We start from the raw sequence: 12,272 nt of genomic DNA, 5'->3' as shown, positions 1-12,272 counted from the left end.
ATTAGTAAAAATTTTGAAATTTTTGTTAAGCTTCATTGTGTGCACCAATGGAGTTTTACATGCCAAAACCACGATTTGATTGTGAGGCACGCTGTAGTGGGAGGACTCCGCAAATTTGGACTACCTGGCCTTATTTAATGTGCACCTAAAGCGAAGTACATGGGGGTTTGCCGCATTTCGCCCCCATCGAAATGTGGCCACCGTGGCCGAGATTCAATCCTGCGACCTCGTGCGCAACAGCAACACTGAAAAACAGTTAGGTTACAAGAACGCGTTTGATTGCTTTCCATGCAGTATAATGAAACCATTCTAAGCCATTTGAGAAACATTTCTGTTCGAAAACAACAACACAGGACAATCTGATACATGATCACATCCCTGGCACTGCTGCAGCCATGCCAGCATTCCTTTCTGGCATACGACACACTTCTCCTACAATAATCCGACTTTTCAGTGTAGATCTGATTATAGTTGCCATAGGATATATGCCAATTATTTGAAATGTCATTATTTTTTTCGGAGCTTGTGATTCTGAGGTTTTATTTCAGCATGTAGAATTGTGGATGGGGCAACTGAAGGGGATAGACCCTCTTATGATGTTTAAACATGAAGGTCCCAAAAGACTTCCAGTATTGTCCTCTGGAACAGCCCCATAATTTAGAAGGTAGTGAAGAGAATGCAAGTTGCAGTAGGCCTGCAAATATATAGGACACACCAGCTGACACCAATTTGGCTATGCAGTTGAAACATTGTTTTATGAATTCATTTTAATCCAAAGTGCAAAATAAAGCTACATACATGAGCTTGATACAGAAGGCATCTTTCTTATGTTTGGCACTCTTTGGCTGTCATTGGCCCTTCCGCCAAAAGAAGAAACATATATCATCATCATCTCATGTCTGTATGCATCAAGAGCTTGTACTAGCAGCATAAGTTCAAATGCGAATAATTTTGAAACTACTCTGATGTGTTGTTCTATTGCCAGGTTCAGCTGCATTTGTAATGAAGGACTTAATTCAGATTCCAAAATGTACACTTGGATTATTCCATGCTTAGATGCTGGCTACAAAGTGATTACATGTCACAATTTCGTGTAATTGCACATAAGAGCAGTTCTGATCAATCATTTCACGTTTCACTTTATTCTCATGGTACATATAGTTCACTATGGTAGAAAGTACTTTTATTTTTTTCTCAGAAAACTACGGAGCCGGAAACATGCGAAGCTGTCTGGTGTCAAAAACACACTGCTGCTTTAGTGTAGACAAAAGGGATTTATAGCAAAATGTTCTGTAAGGGGCGTGCAATTCAACGTACTAAACCAGATGACCGGGCATGAACGCAGCACTGGAACCAACACTCACAAGGAAGAAGAAGCACCCGGAGGTAGCATATCGAACGAGCGACATCTTGGGCACCGACGGAAGTCACCACCAGGCGGCAGCGACAGGATCGGCGGACGCACTTCACCGTGACGACAACGACCACTGCTACAGGGCAAGGGTCAGTTGCCGCCTGTTACCTTCCTACTCTGTGAGCAACTTGGCAGTACCTGTCTGCCTTGCTGTGCACGCTCTGAAAGTTCATTGTACAAAGTAAACATGAAAAATTAGAGGTTCTTGTCCCATTGTTCATGTCACAATTAGGAATGCTTGCAAGGCTTACATATGTGGGTTCAATGGTACTCGTGAACAACTTTCTCTGGCAGTGAACGAAAAACTGCAACTACAAGTTTCTGTACGCGGGTCACTTTACGTCAAGTAGTCCTGCAGGATTTGACAACATCTTTGGTGTTTGGAACAGCGTAGCTTCATCATGCGACAGTTTCACATCTGCCCGAACATGAAAGAGAAAAATGGAAAAATAAGTCAAGTTAAGCATGCATTGGCATATTTTGTCTTACTTTACTGTTGTAAACAATATATTTGTCTTCTTTTTCCTAGCTTGAACTAGTGCATGTGATGTGGGAGTTTTTTCAGGAGCGCCCATACTTGTATGCACTTTGCCTCCGTGTCTTTCTCTTTATTGCCACAGAAGGTAGTCCACAAGTGTTAGGCTGCCCTTTTTGTTTTACTTGTGTTTAGACTTGTTACATTCACTCATCCATTTAAACATTAGTTTTTTTTCTGCTTGTTTGTTTGTTACATGCAGTGGTCTTATTGCATGCTATTGTGCTTGACATTATAAGGTACTAAATTAGTCTTCCATAGAGCTGCATGATTTTTTAGCAAGGTAAAAAAAAATATGTGACGTACACTGTAGTCTATTTTAGTTAGAATGCCCGAGTTTTTGTTCAAGACAGTGCAAGAGATTGCTGGCTATGTGCAAGAAAGCACCGAAAGAAGTCTGTAATGAAAAGAAAAAAGAAATGCTATTTTACAAGAAAGCATATTTTTTTATTTGAAAAAAAATGTTGTGCCGATAAGGCATATTTAGGGAAGCTGTAACGCTGGTTTGGTATTCAAGATTTAGTGATATTATCACAGAAACTTTGTGTTGCAATGATTAAGTAAATCAGCAATATAATTACAGAATGTGTTTGTACAATCAAGGGTTGCTGTTCATTTAAATCAGCAAGGTAATGATGTTCTATACATTGACAAATAAGCATGGCCTTGCAATGCACATCACGAGGCTGCGTGTTCGATCGGCACTGCTGAACCTGTGTTCTAATGTGCGCTGTATGCAAAAATGCTTGTGCACCATGCATTTGGTGCACATTAAGGAACCCCAGGTAAAAATTAGTCTAGTTCCACTCTCTGGGGTGCCTCGTGATCAGATTGCAGTTTTGGCATGTAAAACCCCAGAAATTGATTTTTGTGAGCATGGCCTTGCAGGATTTTTTTCCTTGCAGAGGTCTGCTGAGATCTTGGAAAAACGTATCTTTTTAGCTGACGCCTCCTTCCACTGTCTGACTTGTTTCCAACTACCACCAATATAAATTGAAGTGTAAACAAGTGAAAATAAACTACTGTACATGGTTAAATGTCCCCATTAGATTACGTTTGTGACATTGGCCATATCACGTAATTCCAGAACACTTAGTTTGTACTTTTGGAACTAGTAATAGCATATTTAGAAACTGGCTATGGGACAGTTACACACAACATTATGGACTATAATTGCATGCAGAAAACAATACAATTGTTCTTTCCTGTTCGTGTTGAATTTAGTACCGACAATATACAGGTATCGCGAAGCACCTTCATGTTGTCAGGCTTCATCGTGTAACGGTTCATTAGACAGGGCAGATGTATGCGTCGTTAAGAGGGTAGTCTGCATTGAATGCAGTGGACGTGCTTGGCCTCACAAAGTGCAAACAAGCGAGCCCATATAGTTCATTTGCTCCCCTTCATGAGATGTGGTAAAGGGGGAGGGGGGGAGGTGAATGTAATGAGTGGTAAAAGGAGAGTGAGTGATAAAGGGCAAGAATGAGAGAGGTAAGAAGACTTAATGTGAAGGCTGTAGGGACATAAGAAGTTAGGAAAGAGGAGGGCGGGGACTCGGGGCGTATTGGGTGCGTCAGCTCCCATCGGGCGTGTCTGCCTCCGAGGTCGTGCGCGGGCATCAGCGGCAGCCCACAGGGAGTCGACTGGCAGACAAGGGAAGGAAAGGTAGCGGTTTATCGCAGGGCAGGTGTTTCACTCCGCAGTTGACCTTTGTGCAAAAGAACACGCAAAAATGAAAAGCAGGGCTTGGCTTCCTTTTTTGGTGCACTTTTTCCTGTAAAGTTTTTCTTGTATCTGTGTGTGTGTGTGTGTGTGTGTGTGGGTGGGAGAGAGAGGGGGGGAGGGAGGAAGGGGTGGGCTTGAAGACGGACGGAAAAACCTTTTTCCTTTTTCTAAGTCCGCCTAAAACATAGCGCCTAGCATCTCTTGTTGCCCATTGTTTGGTAGTAATACATTTCAAGTATGGCTGGTATCCTGAAAGATCATTATGCAGCACAGCTCTCTTCTGCTATGGGGTTCTTTCTTCCCTATACGAAAAAAGAGGAGCGGAGAAATGAAGCTTCATTTTCTTCATCTTTTTCTCACTCTTCCTTCAGTAAGCTTCCGTACACACTGCTTCTTTTCTAAAAGAAAAAACTTTTTTTTTTCTTTTTGTTCTTGTGGCTATCACCCTCTCCAGTCTCTTTAGCGAAAGCTAATGGAGACACGGGGGGTTGGGAGCTGCTAAAAAATATATAAGAAAAGAGGAAGGGAGCAGCTGGTCTCTTTTTTTGTGCTGCTGTGGTAAGGGAGTTAACGTGACATAATGTGTTGGCTGAATCCACCACATTTATTATTAGGGTGGCTACGCATTTGGCTTTGACGTTGCCTGCCTTCTCCCCCCCCCCCCCTTTTTTCTTTTTCTTCGGTTGAACTCTAGGTATCGAAGGGAAAAGAGAGATGGGGGGTTACGGTGCGAGAATAATGAAAGACAGTCTACTTGAGGTTTTCGAAGTGGAGGGAACTCTCTTGCAGGGCTGCTCAGTGGGACGGTGAGGCTCTCTTTGTGCAGTTATAAACGTGGGTGCATACAGTGGTAGACGCTTAGGAAAGCACGCCGTCATCTCTGCAGACATGAGTATGTTGATCATGTGTGTAGTGTGCTTCACATGGGGACAGATAACCTGTATTGCTTACTATTACTGCAGGTGCTATGAACCCTGCAAAAAGCTTTATTGTTGGTTGATGACCTTTAGGGAAGAAGCAGTTATACTGTAGGTTGAAGTGCAGTCGTTATTTCGTCTTCGCTATGACCATCTTATTTTTAATGTGCATTAATGTTGTAAACTCACAGTGTTGATGTGTTGTGCTAAATGCAAGGAATGAACCACTTGAAGCTGCTTAGGATGTTGTTTGGCATGCAAAAGGTATTGCTGGACAAAGCTGTGTGTGTGTGTGCTTGTGTATGTGTGTGTGTGTTTGTGTGCTTTCAGTATTTTGCCCCTATTTTGTTGCCACTGTGTAAAAAATGGTGGGTTGGTGAGGCCAGCCTTGTGGTGAAAGCGCATTTGGACTGCACAGTGCATCAAGCGGTTTTACTTCTGGCTACCTTCTGATCTATAATTCATTCATTTATTCATTTATTTACTTTTGTGTGCCTCATTTGGTACATATTTAAATAGCTGCTTAGGGAAATTTTGAAGTCCCAAGCAGCTGTCACTATTATACATAGAAACAAAAGCACTTGTAATTTTTGCGTTGAAGGCCATCTGCAGCATGCATACAGCCCTTGTGTCATTCTGATGAGGGACATTGGCTTTGGCTTGGTTAGCTTTCTTCAACCTTGTGGCTGCAGCCACATCTGAGCAGAAGCACTTGCAGTGTGACTCATCGTTTTGCTTATGTTGTCTGTGCTGTGTAATACCCTAGTTGCACGGGCAGCTTAAGCGCGGTTAAACTTAACCGTAGTTAATTCTCTCAACCGTGGTTAACGCGAACCGTAGTCCACCAGAGTTACACGGGCTATCCGTTCACGGTTACTGATGACTCGCAACGAGATGTCATGCGTACAGGCTTCATTTTGAAAAAATTTCTTCGACATTTGATTACAGTAGTATAAAGATGGTATTTTTGAGCAAAACAATTGCCATATTCGAGTTTTAACGTGTAAGACTGCGTTTTGCACATGTAGGTTATTTATTTTTGGCACTCCTGCTCTCAGTTGTGAGGATGCCTGGTGGGCATACAAATATATAAAAAGTCAGAATTAAGGGTCACAAATGGGTAAATATAAAATAAAATGAAGTCTACTGAATGAAAAGGTAAAAAAAAATTCTTAATGAACAAATGAGTGTTTCAACTAAAAAAAAATTGATTGCATAATTAGAGGGCATACAACCTTACGCGAACGTAGTTTGGAACTGTATGCTTGCACTTACAAAAAAAAAGAATAAAAAAGGAAGAAAAGGCAGTGCTTTGAGGTGTTGAAGTATGTACACTGTGAATTCACATTGCACAAATAATCACAAAAAGTATTTGTTCAAAAATACTGAAGTTATACATTTAAGAGCAGCGCCATCAAGCTGTACAAGAAAGTGAGACGCGCACAAACACACAGCGTTTGGGTGTGTCTCAGTTGTCCAGTTTGATTGCGCTGTACTTAAAGTTTTAAATTTGTGCATAGTGGTCATCGCTGTTTAGAAGCACGCATTTCGACTACTTGAGCGCAGAGCGGCCAGATTATCTTCCCAAATGCGTATCAGTGCCTCAGTTGTCGTGTCAGGCCAAATGATATGCTTTCTGGTAAGCGTCAGCACTGCGCTCGGGAGAAGTACCATCGGCCATTTTGCCCGTTTCCGACACGTTGGTTACACTAAACTGAAGTTGCCAAGCTCGGTTGGTGGTCAACCGCGGTTGGCGGCCTAACCGCTGTTTCGCCTGTCGTGTAACCGCGCTAACCGCATTTAGCGATAACCACGGTTACCTTAACCGCAGTTAAGGTCACCCGTGTAACAGGGGTATAATACAGTGTTCTAGCTTCTTTCTTGGTGCACTAAAACAGAAAAGAAACTAGCCAATGTCGAGGCACAGTGAACTGATAACTTCATTGATTGGCGACCGACTGCAGACTTATCTCTGTAGTCTCTCTGTTTGTCTACATCCAGTCTATTTGCCAATATGTTTCTCATAGCCTCAGTTTGTTCAGTGAATTACAAGCATGTGGTTGGAAGCTTGACTCTCTTACCATCATCTTGTGCAGCCGGGGGAGCGTTCGAACAAATCCAAGGTGGGTTCCCGAAGCAGATCTGCAGACCCCAGCCTTGGCCGTGGCAGGCCTGTCATGGTACGTGCTTCCTGGTGTTCCAAGTTGATAGTGTAGGTTCAACATGCCTTACATATTATAAGTGGAACCTCTTTATTTCAAACTCCAAGGAGACTAGCTATGGACGCACCAGACTTTGGGCTTTGGCCATTGGTTTGTGTTTGCCCAGGAGGCAGATTGTGAGAGTGAGAAATTTTGTTTACAATAACCAATGCACAGTTCTAAGTGTTCGAATTTGTGGGAGTTTTACCCTATTGAAACACATGTGACTCTTCTGGGACCAGCTGATCAGTTTGAATTATCCATCAATTTAAATGAAATGATTTTAAATTACTGTGGTTTCACTGTACCAGTGTCATTTCTCAAGCTAATGACAGTAATGTAGCAATGATGCCAGGTGCTCTTTGGAAATTTTAGTGTATGCGTCCTGGATTGTGTGTCCATTTTATATGTGGTCATGGTTTGTTCCACGGGGACTGAAATGGCTTTTTCTTTTTTCTTTTCGTTTTGTGTGTGGGGTACTTGTAGCAAGTGTTGCATTCTTTTGTTCTTGTTTTTAATGAATTCAGTGCTATACATTTCTTCCAACTCTGTACTGTCTGTTCAGAATTGTAATTGTAAATGTAGAAAGAAGCACCACAAAATGGCTTCAGGAATGCATGACAGCCCAGCCATCATTCTTGTGCAAGTTAGAAGCAGTGGCCATCCTTGACGTAGTAGTTCTGTGGAAACCCGCAAGGTGGAGAGAAGTAATTAATAAAGGGAAAATCAACATCCACCCGTTCATAGCAATTGCTACAAAGGAAACCCATATGGGTTCCTCGAAAGAAAAGCCTCACAGCTGAAGAAAAATTCGTCCTGGTCTGGGACTCGAACCTGGGACCACTGCCTTTCCGGGGCAGCCGCTCTGCCATCTGAACTATCCAGACGGCTAGCAGATGGCAGGGCGAAGTCGAATTTGTCAACTACACTAAGCAAAGGCAAGTGTTTGACGTAGTAGTTCTGCGGTAAGCTCAGATGGCAGAGCGGCTGCCCCAGAAAGGCAGTGGTCCCGGGTTAGAGTCCGGACCAGGACGAATTTTTCTTCAACTGTGAGGCTTTCCTTTCGAGGCACCCGTATGGGTTTCCTCTGTAGCAATTGCTAAGAACGTTTAGATGTCCGATTTTCCCTTTATTAATTAGTGGTGATCTTTGCATCATGATGTTAATGAATGTGATTGTGGGCTTAGATTTCACAAATACTGCAAATTACCAGCATGAGTTTTGCTGGGTGAATGGCCTGAGTCACTGTTTAGGAGAGTGTTGCATTCAAGATAATTGTCAAAAGTGACAGATTATGAAGAAGCAAGAGAGTTAAACTTATCCATCTCCCATTTGAGCCTGCTTCTTAAGCTGCCCCCCCCCCCCCCCTCACACACACACACACTGCACTGCCTGATTTTGGAAGTTGTATTTAAAGAATTACTGCCATTTCCTGTTTCTTTATAGTGTTTTCAAATATGTTTGCCTTACAGGTGAAAGTTAAGCTACAAATTCTATGCAAGCAAATTTCCACACAGTAATCTGAGCCCATGAGAAATGTGGCTATAGCCATGCAGCTTACTTAGTAACCTTGTACCTTAGTAATTAAACACTGTAACGTTAAACATGTTGGACTTTTACTGTGAGCACCGTGTAAAACTGCTGTAGTGTTCCTCAGGGAAAAGAAGATTGTTCGTATTTGTGCTGCTGGCCACTCTTATAGGCTTTTTTCTGCTCACTAAATGCTTAGTAGTGAAATTACTGTCAAAATTGTGTGTACAAGTCAAGCAGAACTTCTGTTCCTCATCTCCAGTGAAACATAAGTAATCTTTATTTCCCTGTCATTTACACATCACCCTCGTTGACTCTCAGGAGCAAAGAAAGAAATGTATTCAATTTTTTTATCTAAAACGGTGTGCCTAACATAAAGTTGAATATAGTAACTTGAGTGGTGTCTGCATGAGGTGCAACATCAGTAATTTGTGTGCTCAGATTCTGTAACCATTTGTCTCATATTTGTGAATTTGTGTGCATGTGCCATAGAGTGTAGCACAGTCAGTAGACCTCTCCTCGAATGTCAGGCTGTATTACATGTTACCAAGTGGCTTTATTTTCTTCACCCATGCATCTAAGTACTCAATATCTTATAGATACACATCGTAAAGATTACATACAAGACAATGTACACAATTAGGACAAAGGCCCATCTAAAAGAACTGCTGGTTTCTAAACATTCATTGGTTCACAGTTCTGTACTTCGTGTTCTTGCAAATGGTCAGCATTAATGCCCATCTTTGAACCGCGACTTGCTTAAGTGTAATTTTATTGCGAACCATACCGTACTCCAGATCCTGTCAAACACATAGTCTGTCAAAGCAAGGAAAGGTCCACTGTCACAAGTGCCCCTTTACTGTGAGAAGCGCATAAGTTCTTTCTCATTACAAGCAGGGACAGTGTTTGTGCCTCACTCGAAAGCAAGTGGGAGCCTTTCCCTTACGTCACATTTTCAGAGCAAAGAAGAGTGTTGCGCGGAGGGCCCCATGAATGGGGGTTGTGATGGCGCCAGCCCAGAGGTAGGGGTGTGCTGTCACCAGCAGAACACAGCATGCGCGCTGTCATGGTCGGGGAAGGCTGGCTTTCTAACTGCTACTTGCTGCCTGCTTCCGAGTTGCCATTGAAAGGTCCAACGGGGACCTTGCCTACCGTAGCATAGCCAACTTGCTGCAGTGCGTACCTCTCAAGAAAAGCAGGAGAGAAAGGGCTTTTATTTGAGCGGGTTTCCTTATTTCAGTAAGCGGCCAAGTTGGCTCTTCATGATCGCCTGTTCAGGCCATTGTATTTGCTTGCAGCATTAGTGGCTATGCTACCAGGTGGCAGTGTTTTTTCACAAGCCTTCACTGACATTACCATCACAGCAGGAGCTACCTAAGTGGCAGGCTAAGGTGCAGAATATTTCACATACCCTAAGTTTTTTGCAGGGCACTTTTAAAGACTTAATGGTGTTTTCTGATGTGAACCATGCATTTTCATCATGTGCTCACTACATTCAATTGGACCAAGGTGTGCCATTATTTTCACTGGGAACCCAAGAATTCATTACAGTAAAAAGTTTCTGTTTTGATGGTAGCACATTAGGCTTTGTGGATGTGTCATAAAGTTGTATGAGATTCCTTCAATTAGGTAACTTTGGTTGTATGAAGCTTACTGTGCTGAATCATAATCAGGAGCTTGCCCCTCACTAACATGGGAGTTTCACTAACTTACCAATAAGCGCCATCTATCATCAGCATCACTGGGGTCAAGTCTAGCCACAAGGGTTCAGTGGATTGGCTTTGCTTTTTGCCTGGCTTGTGACAGGGGTGCCTGCAGCTGTATGAATGTGTTTGATAGAGAACTCTTTACAAGGTGCCTGGTTAGCATGCTCCAGGAGGTCCTCAAGTTCAAAAAAAGTTGCAGTTGATATTGCTGCCTGTCAGGACAGACACAACCATGTACCATGAGCATAAATTGGAATGCAAACAAGAAAACAACTAATCAGAACACCACTTATGTCTAATCACATTGGAGTGCGACAGGCTGCAATCACTCCACAGCCAATTTCTCATCATGGCGTACTCCCTGATTTTTGAAGCCTAAATTAAGGCATGGTTACAAATGGAGATGAACCTAGAAACGCCACAATAGACTCTAGTCATTTTTTACTTGTTTGCATTTCAAATTTATTCTGATAGTATGCACGTAGAGGCGTTCTTGCAATTTGTTACCATAAAATATTCACCTTTATCGTAGTACAGATTCATAAGGTTTATAACTCATTTTAAATACTAAGGTTCCTTGGCTTTATGGTGATAGCTCTAGTAGATTAATCTACAACGTGTACTGACGAGTGGATGTGATAGTTAAGTGCACAGAGCAATCCTGCGTTGTGAAGAAGAAATTAGAGACAATACAGTGAGTAACATGGGTGAGAATTATAGCCGGAATATCTGAAATGGAGAAGCAGAGATTACAGGTTTGGCTTATTTGATAAGATATCATCACAGGTAAAAACATGAAAAACAAACTTCTACTTGGAGCAGGCTTAGTTGATTTTATCTTCTTCATTGCACAAGGCTGTTCATTGTGCTGTCAATTGTTAACTTGCAGATATTACAGGGGTGGGAAAAATTGACCTACTACAGGACAGAATTAGGAGGGGGCAGCATTCTTCAGTGGGCTTAATCTAGCAGATATTAATGATGCTAAGGTAACGTTGGGAACTTGTCGTAACAGGCCACCTGGTAGGCACCCTGAAGCACTTGTATTGGTATCAGTGTACATATTTGTGAGAGCATATGCAACCCAGCCAAGTTTTATTTAATGTGTATGTGTTCTTGCCACTGGCAGAGCCACGGTGATGAGGCTCCTTGTAAGACAAGCGAGTACAGGGCTGCCTTTGCCTGGCCACCAAAGCCTTCTCTGCCTCCAGCCACCAGGGATGTCGTCGGTACGTCCCACGCCCTTCTGCTGTAATGTTAGATTGAAACATCGAGTTACAAGAAAACAAACGACAAAATAAGCGACATGAAAGATGTTGGCTAACTTCGATTTTCTTTACCTTCTGTAGTTGCTCTGACGGGATATAAATGTAGCTGTTTATTTAAAAATCAGATTTTTGTCATCAGAATGCAGTCTAGCCATTAGTGCTCTTTCAAATGTCAATATTCACTTACTGCTGTGAAGCAGGAAAATACAATTGTGTCAGCAAAGTGAGAGTACTGTAAGCTGAAAAAGAATAAAATCAGCAAACTTCATTATAATGATGCTGCATCTGACACAAAAATATCTTTGTTGTATCTGATATTTCACATAAGCATGTACTCAGTAAATGCTGAAATCGACGAGAAACATTTCAGATTTAGTTCATTGTGTCTGACAGTTTCAACTGTAATTGGTTGACAGACGTATTGCTATACTCATGGGCAACTTTCGTTGGCAATGAAGGGAAAGCTGCAGGGGCAGAGCTTCTGCACCTGTTACTGCGGCAACTAGTTCAGCAGCGTTTAAGAGTGATTCTAATTTCTTCGAACAGATTCTTTGTAAGCGTTGCTTCCACATGCGATGATTTCTCGTATGGCCAAATGCAGAAGCGAAAATCAGCATAATAAGCCAAACTTAACACTTATTGGTGCATTTTGTTTTATTTTTCTGTTGTAGCTAAGGTGCTTGTTTCCTTTCCTTCAGCCTAAACTAATGTATATGACAATGTGGGACTTTTTTCAGGAGCGCTCTCACTTGTGCATGTTATTCCCCTCGTTGCCACAGAGGTTGTCCGCGAGTAAATGGCTTGGTCAGATATGAACAGGGGGCGGGGGCTAGTGAGACATATAATAACATCTTTCAGCTCTTGCTGCATTGATGTAAGCAGATCTTTTGACAAGGATACATTTTCAACACTTGTCAGCTGTTAAAACAAATATTGGCACAGCATTTATTTTTTCTTGTTTAATTGTAAATTTGTT

The 12,272-nt window shown here is 42.1% G+C and overlaps 1 protein-coding gene across 4 annotated transcripts in view; it reads left to right on the top strand.

Annotated features, from left to right (window-relative positions):
• The window catches only part of LOC139060098 (neurofilament heavy polypeptide), a 79,877-nt gene that overhangs the window by 41,529 nt on the left and 26,076 nt on the right, over positions 1–12,272 (top strand). For 3 of the 4 annotated variants that reach the window (XM_070538918.1, XM_070538919.1, XM_070538920.1), the window contains exons 3-6: positions 1,346–1,503; positions 6,688–6,771; positions 9,282–9,344; positions 11,158–11,257. In XM_070538918.1, the coding sequence (XP_070395019.1) occupies positions 1,346–1,503; positions 6,688–6,771; positions 9,282–9,344; positions 11,158–11,257 (405 nt within the window). The remainder of the gene's footprint in view (positions 1–1,345; positions 1,504–6,687; positions 6,772–9,281; positions 9,345–11,157; positions 11,258–12,272) is intronic. The other variant, XM_070538921.1, reaches the window with a different exon arrangement.

Source organism: Dermacentor albipictus, chromosome 5, assembly GCF_038994185.2.
Source record: "Dermacentor albipictus isolate Rhodes 1998 colony chromosome 5, USDA_Dalb.pri_finalv2, whole genome shotgun sequence".
Lineage (NCBI taxonomy): Eukaryota > Metazoa > Arthropoda > Arachnida > Ixodida > Ixodidae > Dermacentor > Dermacentor albipictus.
Note: the sequence above shows the minus strand (reverse complement) of the source record. Positions and strands in the feature narration are given on the sequence as shown.